Raw genomic sequence first — 17,930 nt, 5'->3', positions numbered from 1 at the left:
CAATTAATAAAAATAACTAAATTGAAGTTATGAATCAGAAAATGGTTCAAGTTTATTTTTAATACTGGTAATGAGACTATGTTGATCTGAGATGTGACTGAGATCCGCGCGTTGTTGCGATTGAAAACATCCAAACTCTCTCACAGATGAACGGTTGTTTTCATCAGCTCCAGTAAAAACAATCAGAAAAACAAACAGGCACCACCGACGTGATCCTCCCGCACACATCACGCACGGTTGTCTGGATGGAATGTGACGCCACGGCTCCGTGCGTGAAGTCTCGCGGAGTAAAACCACCGGCCATCTTTCTCCGTGTACAGCGGCAGGACACTTTGTGCCTCAGTGAGCCCGACGAGCACTTTTCGGTTTGAGCCTACAAGTTTGGCCAAGTTTCAGTTTGTCTCCCAAGCCTCCAAAGCGACGACGGACGGGACGTGGGCCATGTTTGCGTGCAGCCCCGCAAAGTTTCTTCGCTGACATCCCTGTCCGGGTAGATGCTCGCCTAAACTGTCGTCCAAATGGAGATGGTGCCTAGCGAGGGGAACCAGTTCGTATCCAAAGAGGTGAGCTTGTTGTTGCGGGGGGAGTGCGCCGCTCCCTCGGCTGTCACTCCTGCGGAACACGCACTTGAAAACCCGCAAAACTTCAGCACCACTTTGCGACTTTGTGATCTTGGCGTGTCGTCGCAGAGGCTAACTCTCCGCTGCTAACAGTTAGCCAAACACGACTTGGACGGCCTATCGTGACATGGCTAACTTAGCATTAGCCAAAATCAGTTAGCGGCTAGTTTCGCTACATCTCAGACAAAGTGAGTTTACGCGTATGGCTAAAGCCTTTTAGCATAACTATCACCAAGTGAGCCAGCCATGTTATTTAGCTTTCTTGTTATCAAATAAACTATTGAGCCTTTGGAAATTTCTGCTGCTGACATGAAGTCCCCCCCCCTGAACAGAGACGACATTTGTCAACATTAGTGAGCTAACTCGGCTAGCATATGTCGTTATCCCTTTAAGTCTGGCCAATGGCAACAACTCCGGCTAATCGACATGTTTGTGAAGTTGCTAAACCCGATGTAAATAAACCAGTGGACATGACTGACAGCCTGTAAGCGACGTTTTCTTCCAGTTTCACTTACGTCCAGTTTCACTTGCTTCCCCTTCTCGCTTCCTTTTGCATATTGTTTTGAATGGAACTTGTAGCGTAACAGTGAAGGTTAGCTTGTCACATTTCAACGCTAATGCTAGCTAGCTTTGCTCATTTTAGACACGGATGGCGTTAATGTTAGTTACTCGGTTTATCCTCGACGAGCTCAGTTGCTGCAATGAGAAGTTACTTAGCCGTAGCTTGTTTATCCTGCTGCGTAAAGGGCTTGGTAGTTAGCTCTCAGTTCGCTGCTGTGCGACCCTAAGATAATAATCTATGAACCTGTGTTGACATTTTGCAGTCGTGTTTTCACAAAAACAGAAAACCAGTCGTCTCCATCCACTGTCACCGGAAGTATCGGGTAGCAGATGGTAAATTGTTGGCTCGGTTTAATGGTGCGATTGCAACACAAACGTCTCCGGGGCTTTTTAAAATTATTTTTGTATTATTGACATGGCAGTCAGTCATGTTCACACGTCACTTGTACACTACTCGCGTGTCTCCACAGCGATACTACAAGTTATCTGTTCACACCAATATTTGATCATGGCTGCGTTGTTTTTTTTGTAGCACTCTGGCTGCATCTACGTCAGTTACCGAGTCACACGTCAAGCATAGGACGTCATTCGGTGATATTAAGGGGCCGGTGGGAAAATCAGCCCGGATGATGCGGCGCCGCACACACTCAAGAGATGCAGGCTTCAGATACACTACTCACGAATGCATCTGATTAAACAGCAAGCCGGGGAATAGAGTATTTAAATTACTGCGCATGACTTGTGTTGGTGGAGAGGAAATGAATTTGTATTATTATTATTATTCACTGGACTGTCAGCTCTTCAAACAGGTCTGGTGTGAACAGGTTAAAGCAGAGTTAGTTTCCTGCTCGGTTTAGATCAGATTGCGGCCAAATGGCTCCAAACTGTTTTGATATCTGACTTGTTTAATAATGATATTTATAGCCAGTGTGTGTTTGGCCCCACCAAAAAAAAACAGACATGAAAGAAGCAGATGACTTTTATTTTGAAAAACCACCATACTGATACTTGTGGACACAACAATGCCTCTCACAAATACAGGTATTTATTTCTCAAGCAATTGGTCTTTTCAAAATATTACACACACACACACAATGTTATGATTTCAGTTAGCAGCAGTTTATCATCTCCTCCTCCTCGCTCCAGGTGCTGTGTACATACAGGCAGGTTGAGGAGGTGGAGGAGCCAGAAGGGAAAAGGAGGATTTTTTTCTTTCTCAGAAAGTATAACACATTTGTGATGTACATGATTCCTAAGAAAATCATCACAAATATAGATGTATGATATGTTTTGAATGTACAGAGGCATGAGCAGGAGTTTTGCTGAAAATCTCTCGAGTTTAAGTCCAGGAGTGTATCATCAGTAAGAATTAATTTAACATTCAATAAATATTTAAAAGTAGTAGAGAATTAAGGGGGAGGACCCCCACATCTTCAGCATTTCTAATGCTTTCAAACTGTCGCATCCAAACTGATGTCTGTCTTATTGCCAAAGTTAAAGGTCAAGTGGACAAATGCGCAATCTACAGTTAGTTTTATTAGATTTGAGCTGGCTAATGTGTAGGTAACTACCAGCACCTCTATCCCGTTAAGGTTTTGTGTTCATCACATGCAATGATTGTGCAGTCATAGTTGCATTACATTGTATTAATAGGATCATTGTATTTCACATATTAGTGTCTGTATTTATTTTTACAAGTAGTTACAAGAACCTGTGTCTTCATGTCAGCACCTTGTAATTATATCCACGGTAAAAATAACCTTTAAGCTCATAATACACTTGTGTGTTGTCAGCTGCAGCTTCTCTATACGACTTGTCAGTCACTTTTTTTCCAAGATCACAAACCTTACAAAGTGGTTGCAACAACTGGAATGACTTGAATCTATATTCCCGTGTTTGTCACCCTGTCATCAGCCAAGAGGTTGATTTGCCAACCAGGCACTGGTAGGTGTGGCCTACACGTTGGCTTTGTGTCGCACCAGTGTTTCATTATTTCTTTCATTATTGTTTGTTTTGAAGTTGATCCTCCCCAACTATCTCCACATGTTATTAGGGTGATTTTCGGAGTTGCAGACAAAGTATTTTTGATGAGATGAAGAAGAAGATTTCTCAGGTAGACGTGTGTGTGTGTGGGAGAAAGAGCTCATTGTAAAGCATGGTGTTGTTGAATAGATGCACGAAGCAACCCTTTCACCAATTTTAATCCCACATTAGGGACATTTAAATAATGACAATCAGAAGACAAATGTATTTGCAGGTAATGGCATAAATAATCACATTTAACACAGGGTATCATTCAAATTTTAAAACGCATATATCTGCGATAACTTAGTTGGAATATAGTGTGGTTTTTCTACTAAATTTGCCTGTGCATCAAAGTTTTCACACCTCAATTTTTACTGAAAAAAAGCTATTCCATCCCCTTCTCATGGATAAAAAAAACAATCTTTAGATAAATCAATATCTTATCAAAGAAAATTAAAATAAAGGATTGCAAATTCAAGACAAAATCAGTCTTGATATGTTTGCGACATCAGTGCTTGGTGGGCGACTTTTTCTGACAGTATTTGATACTTTTGATTTTAGGTTTCACTTGATTTAGAACGTACCAGACAAATCAAACTTCTGGGACTGTTTAGTGACTTGCTGCATCTTGAAACTCCACTTTGTATTTTACAGTTAAATGAAGCATGAGTCCGCAAGTGCATGGCCTGTTGTGTTGAAATAGTTAGAAAAATAAAGATTTTGGATAGTTTGGGCATTTTGTTCGTGTTTTTCGATTTTGAAAATTGCGACCAAAGATCAGCAACTGTCCATCAAGTGGGTTTGTCCAGTCATGTGTAGGAAAGATTCTGCTGTTTTAGTGATTGACATAACAAAATCATTATGCACCATACTTACAAAGAGTGCACAAATCAAATTCCTAATAAGCCTTAATGAACAATTTATCAAGACAATTACAGGATAAATTGTAAGTAAATAACATGTTAGATGGTGTTAGTTAAACATTGGTTTGCTTTAGCTGAAGAAAACTTAGTTTTAAAGGGAGCTTTTCTTGTTTCATACTGTAGTTTTAGTCATGAGATTGTTGACCCAGTGAATAAATAAAGTTTTCAATAAAAAGAATAAGCTCTTTATGATGGTTAGTTACTAATACCAATCTGCCAGATTAGGTTTTTGTTTATTTTGTGAAGAAACCCAAATTAGTTATTTTTTTTCAATATTTTATTTTGAGGAATATAAACTTTTGTTGTTTCTTGAGCCTTTTTGGAGAAAAGCTTTTGTAATCCTCAAATAGATTACAAATCTGACCAGACTATCACATACACAATACAGAGCTGTATCTTTTTAGAAATGTATCTTACCCTGTAACATGTTGCTCATATCAGTACTGAGGCATTGAATGAAATGGTATTTTTCATTTGTGCACAGGTGTATTTCTGATAGAGACATGTGCTGCAAAGCTGTACAAATATTATCACCGTTTTATTTCTAACACTTGGCTTTTGACCGCCTTGTGGTGCATTACAGAATGCTATTATCAAATATAACTAATACTAACCGTTTTCTGGCACTCTTGATTTTCAGATCCAAAATGCAGCTGAGGAGCCCAGAATGTTGTGTATCATCCAGGACACCACCTGTGCAAAGAGAGTCAATGAGAGGCTGACCCTAAACCTGCCGGCTTCCACGATCCTCTCCACACTTTATAAAGATGTTGCCCAAAAAGCCGGATATGTCAGTGGCACATTTGGCCTCGTCTGGGGAAATGCATCGGAGATGGTTAGAACATTAATTTAGTCTCTTTTGTCTGTGCTTACATGTGACGATGGTTTTCCACATAAATATACACAGTTCTCAGTATAATCTCATCTCAACTTGGATATTGGCTACAGGTCTGTGATTTCCCCCCCCCCATTGAAATAAAAGGTTACGTCTTGATAAATGTTGCATTTCAGGGTTTCAGCATGATTCAAATGAGGCTCCTAACAGGTTGAAGAGGAGGCATAGCATTCAAAAGATGTTGCTTAGCTTGATTTGAAAATGTGTTTGCAGTTTGAGTCTTTCCCCCTCCCCTCCTACTTAAGTCCTCAAACAAAAACATAGATGAATTAAACTAGCTTGGCAGGAAAAGCCCTTTATTTATATAATCGCTTTGATAGCTTAGGTTTGTGTAGGATTAAAGATGTTTAGGTTCTTGGTTTAGACATGATTCAATCTGCAGTAATTGCTGTTTTTATTTTAACAGTGGATGAAGTGACTGTGTGTAGGGGTACAGGTGTTCTTGGTGGTGATAAACCTCCAGAGCATAATCACCAAACACTATTGAGCAGTTTAGTCTTTCAGACGATTAGCATTAAATGGTATCATAAACACTAGGGCTGTCCCCAAACAAGGATTATTTTTTTCAGTCAGAATTAAATGTATGGCTCTGGGTCATATTTCTGTTTTACAATCCTAGTGACTATAGACTGCCTGGCTCCTGACAGCACACAGAGTCAAATCACGTGTGATGGCAGTAGAGGAGGTCGTAACAGCCAACATCGCTGCATTTAGCACTAGAGCTGAGAGGTCTGGATTGCCCTGCCCCCTGTTTCCATCAACAAAGGCATTTTGGTTTTGTTAGTGTGTCAGGTGATCTCTAGTGGGACTCATAATAATGGTTCCTAGCCTGTTTTTGTTGGTGCCATTCACTCATCCTCCGCATTCTAAGTTTATGTCAGGACACATACAATAGCCCCTGCACCTTCTACTTAAAAGGGCAGTGTCACCATATCATGACCTCAGTGAAGCTGATTGTGTTAAAGATATGTTTGAGAGTCAGATGGCCAGCAGTTCTTTTTTTATGCTACCAGTGTTCATAAATGGAACTCACCATGCCATTGTTCTCTGCTGCAAAGAAAACTAAAGCCTGGCAGAATGGTCGTGCGGATATTTATCACAGAAATCCATAGAGGGAATTAATTCTTAATTTGCGCTGTCAGTGTTGACTTGAGTGTGTTCTCAGTTGTTTCTTTATGTAGATACTATTCCCTTTTCTTAAATGAGCCCTGGCTAATCCCACTGCTGACCCAGGCCAAAGCCCAGGTGCTGTGTCTGTTGTTATCTCACTGAGTAGGTCAGTGGATTAAGCCTCTGCATGTTTCCACTGCAGCACTTTGCTGGCTTGTCCTCAGCTTGTTCGGGAGAAAGACAACTCTGTTGCGTTGCTCACATGTTGGCTTCAAGCTACTTTCCTCATACACCACGTCAATACAGGGGATTTTCTGATAATGAATTCAGTGGGAGCCTTGTGAGTTTGTCCAGTTTGTTGTTTTGTTATTTTTTTTGTAGTGTTAGCTGCTGTTGCCTTTGTGCATTTTCTAGGACTTGTTTCTGATCTGTACACTGTAAAAAAAAGTAAAGCTCATGTGACTAAGTTTCTTTGCTCTGCTACCTTCAAGGAACCTCTAGACCACAACCGTGAGATGTCCCTCTCAGATTCTGGGTTTGAGCCTGGTGGTAAGAGGAATTTCCTCCAGCTTACAGACAAAGATGGAGAGCAGCCCCAGATTGCATCGGTGAGTGGTACATGTTGAAAAAATTTAGTTCCTAATTTCTTAGACAATATGAAAATGTTTGTATGTTGTTAGCTCCTTTTACAGATTCAGGGTTTGGAAACTAGAGGTATTTTATTTTCTCTGAATGTCTGTGTGTGCAGGATGAGTCAGGAACAGCAGACAGCAGTGGACTGGATGATAGCTCACAGGAGCGGTTTATTGGGCCCCTACCAAGAGACGCCACTGCAGGCTGCAGTGGTGACTACAGCAGTCCATCTTACTCCTACTCATCCATCCTCAACAAATCTGAGACGGGTGAGTTTTGGTGTTGAGCTGTTGAACATGTGACAACACTTCTTTTATACAACCTCAGCTGAACTCTTTCTTCTTGTCCCTTTCCTCCGCTGCAGGTTACGTGGGCTTGGTTAACCAAGCAATGACCTGCTATTTGAACAGTCTTCTACAAACACTCTTCATGACCCCTGAGTTCAGAAATGCACTCTACAAGTGAGGAATCGTGCTCATAATCTTTGTGACGTTTTGCTTGTGAAATTAATGTATTGTGTTCTAAAATTGTCTTCTGTGCAACTTCAGCTGGGAGTTTGAGGATTTGGAGGAGGATCCAGTCACCAGTATCCCCTTCCAGCTGCAAAGGCTTTTTGTCCTGCTGCAGACGAGTAAGAAACGGGCGATTGAGACCACTGACGTGACCCGGAGCTTCGGTTGGGACAGCAGCGAGGGTGAGCTTTTATTTGCTCTCCTGTGACTAGACGCACAATGGCTTGTCTCTGTATTTGTATCTGTAATGACACTTTTTGTGCGTTGGTTTTTTAGCTTGGCAGCAGCATGACATCCAGGAGCTGTGCAGGGTCATGTTTGATGCCCTGGAACAAAAGTGGAAGCAGACAGAGCAGGTACGAGAAAACAAACATTTTCTTAGAATTTCGACATCAAAAAATCAGCAGCTGATCCGAGGTCTCACCCCTCACAATGAAAACAAAAGACCTACTGTGAGAACAGTGAAGCAGGCCAGTAAGTAAGCCCCAGGGTTAGCTGTTTCTTATCTCAAGAGTGAGTTATAAACTGCAAACACTCAGGCCTGTCTGCGTATATGTAGCCATGTTGTCTGTACATATGAGCTCCTGGTCAGGACCAAATCAATGCATGAGATTGAATCCATTGAATATAACAGCAGTATTATAATAGAACAATGGGTTTTTTACTCTTTGGCCGTTTACAATAAAACAGGGAATTTGAAGTAAAACCGATCAAGTAGAACTGTTTATCAACTCCAGATGACATGAAGTTTTAGTATTCTTCAAACCTTAATCTATAATTTACATACATGTGTCGTCCACATTGTTTTACTGCTAACCTGTGAAAACAGCTCTTCTGTTGAGCCACTGACGACATGATATGGCTGTTTTCACTCTTTTAAGTAGCGCCCCCTATGACAAGTGAACTGATGTTATGTGGAGACTCCCCCCAAATGTTAATGTGTACCATGTGGTTTTGAGCATGTTACTGTGCTGACTGTGCATCTGCAGACGTTTAAGTAGCCCCGAGCAAATTAGATATTTTCTAGATTTTTTTTTTAAGTAAAAAGGAGTAAATACAACTCTTGCGGAAAAAAAAATTGCCTTTCTTCAAAATTGGAAAGTTTGCAACCCCATGACTGTCATACGTCCCTGTCCTCAGGCTGACCTGATCAACCAGCTCTACCAGGGGAAGCTGAAGGATTATGTCCGTTGTCTGGAGTGTGGCTATGAGAGCTGGAGGATTGATACTTACCTGGACATCCCTCTTGTGATCAGACCCTTCGGAGTCAGCCAGGCCTATGGCAGTGTGGTGAGTTTCTGTCTCCATTTCATTCCTTTAAACATTTAGCACACTGGCACCAAAGACTCCAACTGCATTTGACATTCATTCACCCTTTGGGATCCACAGCTTCTTAACCCATTAAGACTCAAGGCACCAAATAAAAACGCACTGTAAAACCTCAGCACTGTACAACCACCTAAAACCTGAGGGTTAGCTTTTACACTTACTTTCTATAAATGTAACTGAATTTATAATTGTCCTACCACAGGAGGAGGCTTTGCAGGCATTCATCCAACCAGAAACTCTGGATGGGCCCAACCAGTACTTCTGTGAACGCTGCAAAAAGAAATGTGATGCCCGAAAGGTGAGCGAAACGAAAAATGCGACATTGGGAGTCATGTTCAGAGAATACAGTGTTCCACTGATGACCTGTCTGATCATCTAATGAATACTTCTGTGCACAGGGTCTAAGATTTCTGCACTTTCCCTACCTGCTGACGCTGCAGCTGAAACGGTTTGATTTTGACTACACCACTATGCATCGCATCAAGCTTAATGACCGTATGACTTTCCCAGAGGAGCTTGACATGAGTCCATTCATTGACATGGAAGACGAGGTGAGGGCAGCAGCAGCAGCAGTGGTGGTACTTGCTTCCGTCACTATTCCAGATTGACATTGAATCAATGGGTCTTCACAGTATTGAACATTTTTTTGGTTAATCTTTTCACCATCAATTACTTGACATGACTATAAGCTATAGTTGGAAAAAGAAAAATGTGTCACATGCTCCACTTTTTGTGTTTTATTATATAAACCATCAGGTGTTAACATTATCAAATGTCAAATCCACTACTGGGCCTCTAGAAATACATAAATTCATGTTCTGTAAATATAACTACCCTCTCAGTACCAGTATTATCTGGTAGTCAGTGAACAACACCTAACACCCTTGATCTTTCTCTTTTTCATGTCTTGAAGTTCTTCTATGTTGTGTAATAAGATTAATGAACAAACGCCTTTTAGGCCATAAGCATCCAATGTGTTTTTTTTAGTGAGACACAATCCACGTGGAGCTATGTGACACATTTTGCTCCAAAATAAGTTATAAAAACCACTGTGTCAAGCCTGACATTTTTTAAAACCATTGTCTATTGTTGTTTTTGAAATTGTCCCCCCGGTAGAAGTCGCCTCAGACGGAGAGCTGCACTGACAGTGGAGCGGAGAATGAAGGCAGTTGCCACAGCGACCAGATGAGCAATGATTTTTCCACTGATGATTGTGTGGATGAGGGCATCTGCTTGGACAGCACCGGCAGCACAGAGAGGGTGCTGAAGCCAAAGGTGACCATCTTCACCACTCACTGATGGGTATCATGGGTTTTGTTATCAAATCATTAAATCTGCCCCCGTTCAGAGTAAACTGAAACTGGATTTGTGAACGACACTGACACACTGACCATTTCAGATAGAATTTATGAACACACCCATAACATCATCTGGTTAATGATTTCCTTTAACCTTCAACCCATGTTCATATTATTTAGTTAACTCTGTGTGTGAGCTTCAGGCTGCTAGTATACATAGCATACTATAGTCCTTAAAAATACTGTCACCAGCAAAAATACTGTATAAATGTTGTCTAATACAAGGTTTCTTCTCACTCACTATAGATACTGTTGACTGTTAATATCCTTGCTAATTGAATTGTGTGAAAATATATATGAGCAACACAAACTTACAGACAGGGACAAAATAAGCAACATTTTGACACTCAAGGCAGTTTTTTTCTTTTATGTTATTGAGCAGCTGGCAGACCCAGTGATGCTGGTGACAAGTTGTACACATGGTATTTCACTTTCTAGATGACAAGCTTTGTGGGTCAAAGTCTTTAGCTGAGCATAATATTTATTATATCCTGTCATTGCTATAACACAATACAACCTGGTTGTTTATCTTATCTGAACAATTGGAATTACCCCGTCTTCTTCTCAGAGTATGCTGACCTTTGAGCTGTTCTCCGTCATGGTCCATTCTGGGAGTGCTGCTGGTGGCCATTACTATGCCTGCATCAAATCCTTCAGTGATGGCCAGTGGTACAGTTACAACGATCAGCACGTTAGCAAGGTCAGTTTAAACCCTCAAGTAACATCATTTTAACATCTTCATTATTAGTGTGTATCTGTTGAATCATTGTCGGTATGTTTCTGTGCATTTCTGTTGGCCAGATCACCCAGGATGATATCAGAAAGACACATGGGGGGTCCTCAGGGAACAGAGGCTATTATTCTAGTGCCTTTGCAAGGTCAGTGGTCTCCAACATTCATTCCATTCCTTGAGTACATTGCCCTTAGAGAATAGAACAGCAATAAACTATAACCATTTACATCTGTGTTCAAACTGGGAAACAAGAGGGTTCTTGTTTATTCTTTGTTCATTGTACTTTCATGTTCCTGCTGAAGGGTTAGGCTCCAACTCTTAGGACTGACAAAACAATATCTTCTCTATCTCTCTACATATATATATATTTATATATATTATATTCATTAACAATACTTTTTTTTCCGTTCAACAGCTCCACAAATGCATATATGCTGATTTATAGATTGAAAGATCCCTCAAGGAACGCAAGTAAGGACATTTTTCAAACATGATGCTTTGTCCATTGTGTTGCTTTTCTTACATCATAAAAGCAACTGCAACAACTCTGCTCAGTGTTAAAGGACAGCGCTGGTTTTTCCATGTTTTAGCATTTAACTTTTTGTTTTATTTGTACACAATCACCCTGTTTTCATTTCTTTAAAAGGCTAAAACACATAAATTATTGTGACTCTCTTTTGTGTTTAGTGCTCCATGGTAGATCTTTTCCTGTAATGTGATTTAATGTGTGCTCTCTTCTGTGTGCAGAGTATTTAACCGTGGAAGACTTCCCAGAGCACATCAAGAGTCTAGTTCAGAAGGAGAAAGAGTCTGAAGAGCAGGAAAAGAGACAGAGGGAGATTGAGCGCAATACCTGCAAGGTACAGTATGTGGTTATTTGACCTTGTTCAGATCCACTGCCCTACTTCTGAACATGGATCAGTTGATGCACTGCCTGTTTTTCTTTCTTTTAATAAACAAAACTTTTCTCAATGTCATTCTCTTGACCTTCAGATCAAGCTGTTCTGTATGCATCCTGTTAAGCTGATGATGGAGAGCAAGCTGGAAGTTCACAAGGACAAAACGCTCAGAGAAGCAACAGAGATGGCCTACAAGGTTTGTCAGCTTTCTGGTTTTCCAACAGCATGGCCAATCTGGTCAATGTATTTCGATAGTAAAAATATCGATAAATGAATATTGGATTCTCCTTAAATTCATGGTGAGCTTGGGAAAATATTTGTAATGTTAAGTAGACAAACAGTTTCAGTATGCATATATAGGCTACACTATTCCTAGTTGCTGCCTTATCATTTTTATAAAGATGATACTTGCTATATATGCTTTTTTATACATTTGTTTACTCTGAACCTCAGCTGATGGAGCTGGACGGGGTCGCCACTCTTGACTGTTGTCGCTTGGTCAAGTATGACGAGTTCCACGAGTACCTGGAACGCTCTTATGAGGGTGAGGAGGACACACTGATGGGTCTCCTGTTGGGTGGTGTCAAGTCCTCGTACATGTTCGACTTGCTGCTGGAGACCCGCCGGCCTGAGCAAGTGTTCCAGCCTTACAAACCTGGAGGTCAGTAGCCTACTACTGTGGAGTCAAACGTTTCACTGAGAATGTCTGACAGTGATGGAGATAATCGTTGTTTTACATAGTCTTACACAGATAATTGTGTACAGCTGATCAGAAGATAAAGCAAAGTGATGTCTGTATGCTTTATCTCTAAGTGGGTGTGTTTCTGATTTTCTACAGAGGTGATGGTGAAGGTCCATGTTGTGGATCTGAAGAGTGAGACCATTGCCTCTCCAATCAGCGTTCGGGCGTACTTGAGCCAGACAATCACTGAATTCAAACAGCTTATTGCACAGGTTTCCAACTCTATTCTTTTCTACATTGTATTTTCTTTTACTTTATCTCAGCTATTTTTAAAATCAACACCAACATTTGTGTTAAAGTAAACAGAGTGTGAGAACAGCCTTGCAGACTCGTCTATGTGTTTCTTTATAGGCTGCAGGGCTATCAGCAGAAGCCATGCGTGTGGTCCTTGAGCGCTGCTACAACGACCTCCGGCTCCTCTATGTTCCAAACAAGACCTTGAAAGCTGAGGGATTCTTCAGGAGTAACAAGGTCTCCTTAATTTATTTTCAATTTTGGCTTTTGTGATTCCATGTTAAAAATATTATTACACTTTACATTTTTGACACTGTTAAGTTTGATTTTCATCTGTTTTAATTCTTTTTTTTTTAATCCAGGTTTTCGTAGAGAGCTCAGAGTCGACGGATCATCAGGTTGCTTTCACTGACTCAGTCTTGTGGAAACTGTTGGATCGTCACGGGAACACGATCCGACTCATGGTCTTGCTGCCTGAGCAGTCACCTGGTACTTTGGCCAACAGAACTCTTTGCCAAAAAGTGGGAGATGACTCTGATGTGCCCTTGGATGGGTCCAGTGGTAACAGGAAGTCTGTCGAGGCGATACTGGAGGAGAGCACTGAAAAGTTAAAGAATCTGTCTCTGCTGCAGCAGCAGCAGCAGCTGCAGCAGCAGGGCTCCAGCAACAGCGACAGCCAGAAAAGCTCTGACACCAGCGACTTTGAACTCATCGAGTCTCCGACCCAAGAGGCTGACTCAAACTCCTCGCTGTGCGTCGCCGCAGACAACAGAGAGTTGGAGAACCGGATTAGGGCCACAGCTGGCAGCAGCGGCGGTGCCTCCTCTGACCCCTGTGAGGAGCGCTCAGACTCTGAGGTGAACAATGACCGCAGCACCAGCTCAGTGGACAGCGACATCCTCAGCTCCAGCCACAGTAGTGACACACTTTGTAATGCAGACAGCGGGCCCTTACAGTTGGCCAATGGCCTGGACTCGCACAGCATCACGAGTAGCCGGCGCTCCAAAGCTCACGAGGGCAAAAAAGAGACGTGGGACACTGCTGAAGAAGACTCTGGGACCGATAGCGAGTACGACGACCACGGGAAGAGCAAGGCGGAGGCTCAGTACCTGTACTTCAGAACAGAACCTTGTTCTCAGGATGACTCCTCGTTGGATGCACAAAAATGTACGAATCAGTAGCTCACCCGGTCAAACATGTTCCATGACAGCTCAGTCCTTACCAGGCCTTTTGCCCTCTTTATGATGCACTTTAAAAAAAATTGGAATGAAATTTCCAAAAAATCAGTTTTAAAGATATTTTTAACAGTTTTCTTGCTGAACCTCCTACATTTAAAACAAACCATAATCGACTCTAATGATCAGGGAAAAGAGGGAGAGTGTCCAACAAATTCCGCAAATCTTTGCTTCTCTGTGGTGAATAATGGTGACAAAATGTGTAATTGCTGTTTCTTGTGGTCCTCTTCAGGTTTAGTAGTTCACGTGGACAAGAGAATAACATTAGCAGCGTTTAAACAGAATCTGGAGCCCTACGTTGGAGTGACAACGACGCAGTTCAAGGTGTTCCGGGTGTACGCCAACAACCAGGAGTTTGAGAGTGTGCGGCTAAACGAGACGCTCTCATCGTTCTCTGATGATAATAAGGTCAGATTAAATATTCAGAATTTATTTATTTGATTTTGAAAGTAAGTTTATAATTGAACTAATACGTAATTTTTTTGTTTGCATAGATAACCATTCGACTGGGTAGAGCACTGAAAAAGGGTGAATACAGAGTTAAAGTGTATCAACTACTAGTAAATGAAACAGAGGTAAGAAAATAATGTATTTTCTGTCACAATGATTGACGGGGTTTCGGTTTAAATTACATGAATATGTCAGAAGTATAATATTCATGATTGTGTTTTCTTTGTTCTTCAGCCCTGCAAGTTCCTTGTGGACACGGTGTTTGCCAAGGGCATGACTGTCAGACAGTCCAAGGAGGAGCTGCTCCCTCAGCTGAAAGAGCACTGCAAGCTTGACCTCAGCATTGACAGGTAAGTGTTTGAGATTACATCAAATGAAATGAATCACAAATCTTGAGTGTGTGACATTCATCTGTAAATACAATGTATTTGTAGCCTGTATAAATCAATTGATTACTGACAGACTACATGGAGAATAATCTAAATCCTTATTATATAACAGTTTGTGGTTATAAGAAATATACATTCATGATTTTTGTGTTTGTTTAGTGTTCGTCTCAGGAAAAAGACGTGGAAGAATCCAGGAACAGTGTTTCTCGATTACCACGTCTATGAGGAGGACATCAGCATCTCCTCTAACTGGGAAGTTTTCATGGAAGTCCTTAATGGTAACATTTGCTCTTTCAAAGATTATTTCAAACCAACTTTTAATAAAATTCCTCAAAACTTAAATATATACAATATATGTCTAAAAGAGACCCACAGTGCTCTTCTTCCACTTCCAGCTTCAGGCCTGTGATCTGTGATCTCCCTTGTCTTTTTATCAGAACCAGAGAAGATGAAGTCCATGTCGCAGCTCGCTGTTTTGACCAGGAGATGGAGCCCGGCCACGATGAAGCTGGGACCTTTTCAGGAAGTGATTCTGGAGAGCAGCAGTGTAGAAGAACTGAAGGAGAAGGCACGTCTCTCACATTGTTTTTTTTCATATTCATACACTGCCCTCCTGCTTTCAATGCCTTTGCCTTTTTGTTAATTATTTTAAATTACATTTACCTTAGTGTAGAGGAAACTATTCACTGTGACTGATCTCTTTATTCTTCTTGCAGCTCAGTGAAATGAGTGTGATTCCTCTTGAAAACCTGGATTTTGCAAAGGTTTGTGAAGTTATTTATCTCAAACATCCCCTAGATTTACATGTCATGTTACATTTCAGTTAATCTTTCTGTCTGTTGTGTGCAGGGTAGAGGAACGTTTCCTTGTGATATTTCTGTGTTGGAGATTCATCAGGATTTGGACTGGAACCCTAAGGTGTCGACTCTTAACGTGTGGCCTCTGTACATCTGTGATGACGGAGCTGTCGTCTTCTACAGGTAAATAAACGACTATGCACGTTCAAAGACAGGTTTATGTTGCCGTCTTTTCAGTTAACACAAAATGTAATATTTTCCCTTCAAGATGTAAACATGCAAGTGTTAAAGGTATTTGAAATTAAACAAAAAAATAAATAATGGCGCAGAAAAAAAAGAATAACCTGTGGTTCACATGCGATCATCACATCGATCCGTACAGATCAAGGATCAACTGTGATCCGTTACTCTACTAGATAAAGACATTAAGAAATGAAACTACTGTGATGGATTCCAGCTCGAAACCTGTTTGTATAGTTTTATTTAATATTTGTGACTTGAGATCAAACTCGCTGTGATGTTTCTCTGTGCAGGGATAGCACTGAGGAGCCTATGGAGCTGTCGGAGGACCAGCGCAACGAGTTGATGAAGAAGGAGAGCAGCCGTCTGCTGAAGACCGGTCACCGTGTCAGCTACTCGCCACGCAAGGAGAAAGCCCTCAAGATCTACCTAGATGGAGGCCCTGCCAAAGACCCGGGGCAGGACTGAGGCGCAGAGAACCGCTTCTCCGGTTACTCCCTTACATCAGGCTGCTGTGGCATCGCAACCAGGCTCTGGGTGTCAGTCCTAGTGTCGGGCCTGGTAGTGACTTGAACATCAAGCAGCGCTGTGAGACGTGCTCTCAGCCTCCACCCGCAGCCCCCGGACTGGCTCAGAAACCTTATTGTGCACTAAAGTGTATTGTACTGTAAAGTTTAAAGGGAAGTACAAAAGCTATTCGACACAGAGAAGAATCAAATACTGTACAGAAAAATCAGGTGCAGGGATGGGTGCGGAGACGTTAGGACTGAACGTGGGCAGGAAGTCACGCATCCTGTCTATTTGAGTGCCCTGTTTTCATCTTCATCAGTCTCCTTCACTCTCTCCACCGTCACTCCACGTCCCTCTTCCTGTTTCGGACATAATGTTGATACTGATTCGTCTGTGACCATCTTGTAAGTCCAACTGCTCACACCTTTTTGCTCCAGCAGAGAAATCAGTCATATCCTCCTTTTGTTAACCTTCCTGATTAGGACTTACATCCATGAACTACTTATCAAGCCTCCCCCAGTCTTACTTCCTCTGGTCGAGGCAAACCTCTACCTCTCAGTGACTCTACAACCAGCTGAGGTGACATTTATCCACAAGATTTGATGAATAGAAAAAAGCAACAATTAATAATTTTGTAAACTGGGGGTTGTTTCTACCCCTCTGACTCATGTGTCGTTTCTTTGGTTCTTACTGCTGCTCTTTGTGCATTATAGGAACTTTGCCACTCTTGCATCACTTCCACTAGATTTAGTGAGACATTGGCGTATTGATCCTTAACCACAAAGTACAATGAATCATGTCAACCATGTTAAGGTAATCCTGGTTTTGTTTTTGTTTGTTGTAAATTATTATTTTTGCTCCAGACGTGATTATTCAATTAGGTCTCATGATCATATGTTGTCTGTATTAACCTTTGATTTAGAAAGTGGATTTCATTGTTTGGTTTTATTTGCACCATATGAACTGGGTGTATGTCTCTGGTGTCATCTACGTGTGTGTGTATGTGTGGTGTTTTACCGAGGGGTGGGAGCTCTCTGGGTTTTTGGCATAGAGCGTGGGGTCGTAAATGGCGCTTCTACCTGCTGCTGCTTGATAGACTGACACCAGAGGGTGGAGAAAGCCCGCTGGACCCCTCAGTCCAGCTGGGAAACGGCGCCTGGGACTGAAGCTCAGCATCACGACCCGTCTGGGCGGCTGATGCTGTCACCAGCTATTCACTGTAGAAATGCCAATATCTGAAGAAATTCTTTTTTTTTTATGTTTCTTTTGAGATTTAAATTGTGTGAAAATAGTTTAAAATGATTTTAGAGTATTAAAGTGTTTTTTTTTTCATAACAATTTTCTGTCTTTGTTTCCAACTTCATGTTCAATTTATGATAAATACTCAAAACAATTTCAAGAATAGGTGTTAAAAAAAACATTCAGCACAATTACATTCAGGTACTGTACATGAAAGACAAAGAGCACATAACAGCTACAGGGACAGATGTTCGGCCATTTGACCACTGAAATCAGTTAATCTGTGATATGTATCAAATGTGTGCCAAATTTGAGAGGATTCCCTTAAGTTATTCCTGAGATATTATTCACATCACATGTTTTGAGTGGTCACAGTGACCCTGACCTTTGACCTCCAGCCACCAAAATCTAATCAGTTCATGTTTGAGTCCAAGAGAACGTTTGTGCCAAATCCGAAGTTATTTCCTCAAGGCGTTCTTGAGATTTCGCATTCACG

At 41.4% G+C, this 17,930-nt stretch overlaps 1 protein-coding gene and 1 long non-coding RNA gene across 6 annotated transcripts; one reads left to right on the top strand and one right to left on the bottom strand.

The window, feature by feature from the left end:
* The first annotated feature begins 211 nt into the window (after positions 1 to 211).
* Positions 212 to 17,534, top strand: usp47 (ubiquitin specific peptidase 47). 5 transcript variants are annotated; one of them, XM_034572245.1, is made up of 29 exons: positions 307 to 563; positions 3,235 to 3,294; positions 4,770 to 4,964; positions 6,626 to 6,742; positions 6,883 to 7,036; positions 7,132 to 7,228; positions 7,316 to 7,461; positions 7,556 to 7,635; positions 8,420 to 8,569; positions 8,811 to 8,906; positions 9,007 to 9,183; positions 9,725 to 9,883; positions 10,535 to 10,666; positions 10,768 to 10,844; positions 11,115 to 11,170; positions 11,447 to 11,559; positions 11,693 to 11,794; positions 12,052 to 12,259; positions 12,437 to 12,552; positions 12,692 to 12,811; positions 12,937 to 13,741; positions 14,042 to 14,217; positions 14,304 to 14,384; positions 14,494 to 14,609; positions 14,808 to 14,926; positions 15,086 to 15,216; positions 15,365 to 15,412; positions 15,498 to 15,628; positions 15,979 to 17,427. In XM_034572245.1, exons 1-29 carry the CDS (start codon positions 519 to 521, stop codon positions 16,151 to 16,153), a joined length of 4,182 nt encoding a protein of 1,393 aa, XP_034428136.1. In that variant the 5' UTR covers positions 307 to 518; the 3' UTR covers positions 16,154 to 17,427. The 5 variants fall into 5 exon arrangements, with proteins under 5 accessions (XP_034428172.1, XP_034428163.1, XP_034428136.1 ...); XM_034572255.1 differs by having other exon boundaries at positions 308 to 563; positions 9,007 to 9,159; positions 9,725 to 9,882; positions 10,522 to 10,666; XM_034572264.1 differs by having other exon boundaries at positions 519 to 563; positions 9,007 to 9,159.
* Positions 16,563 to 17,852, bottom strand: LOC117753874. Its single transcript, XR_004612319.1, has 2 exons — positions 16,938 to 17,852; positions 16,563 to 16,873 (listed from the first exon to the last, which is right to left on the bottom strand). It is a non-coding gene; the product is annotated as an uncharacterized LOC117753874 (long non-coding RNA).
* Positions 17,853 to 17,930: the final 78 nt, after the last annotated feature.

This window comes from Hippoglossus hippoglossus, chromosome 3, assembly GCF_009819705.1.
Source record: "Hippoglossus hippoglossus isolate fHipHip1 chromosome 3, fHipHip1.pri, whole genome shotgun sequence".
In the NCBI taxonomy this organism is placed as follows: Eukaryota; Metazoa; Chordata; class Actinopteri; order Pleuronectiformes; family Pleuronectidae; genus Hippoglossus; species Hippoglossus hippoglossus.
This window is presented reverse-complemented; position numbering and strand designations above follow the sequence as displayed.

Bases quoted from the DNA above. Each gene is read 5' to 3' on its own strand.
- usp47 (XM_034572245.1), top strand. From the start codon at position 519: ATGGAGATGGTGCCTAGCGAGGGGAACCAGTTCGTATCCAAAGAG. The intron at 7,636-8,419 runs GTACGAGAAAAC...CCCTGTCCTCAG, and splicing joins AGTGGAAGCAGACAGAGCAG to GCTGACCTGATCAACCAGCT. The intron at 15,413-15,497 runs GTTTGTGAAGTT...TGTTGTGTGCAG, and splicing joins AAAACCTGGATTTTGCAAAG to GGTAGAGGAACGTTTCCTTG.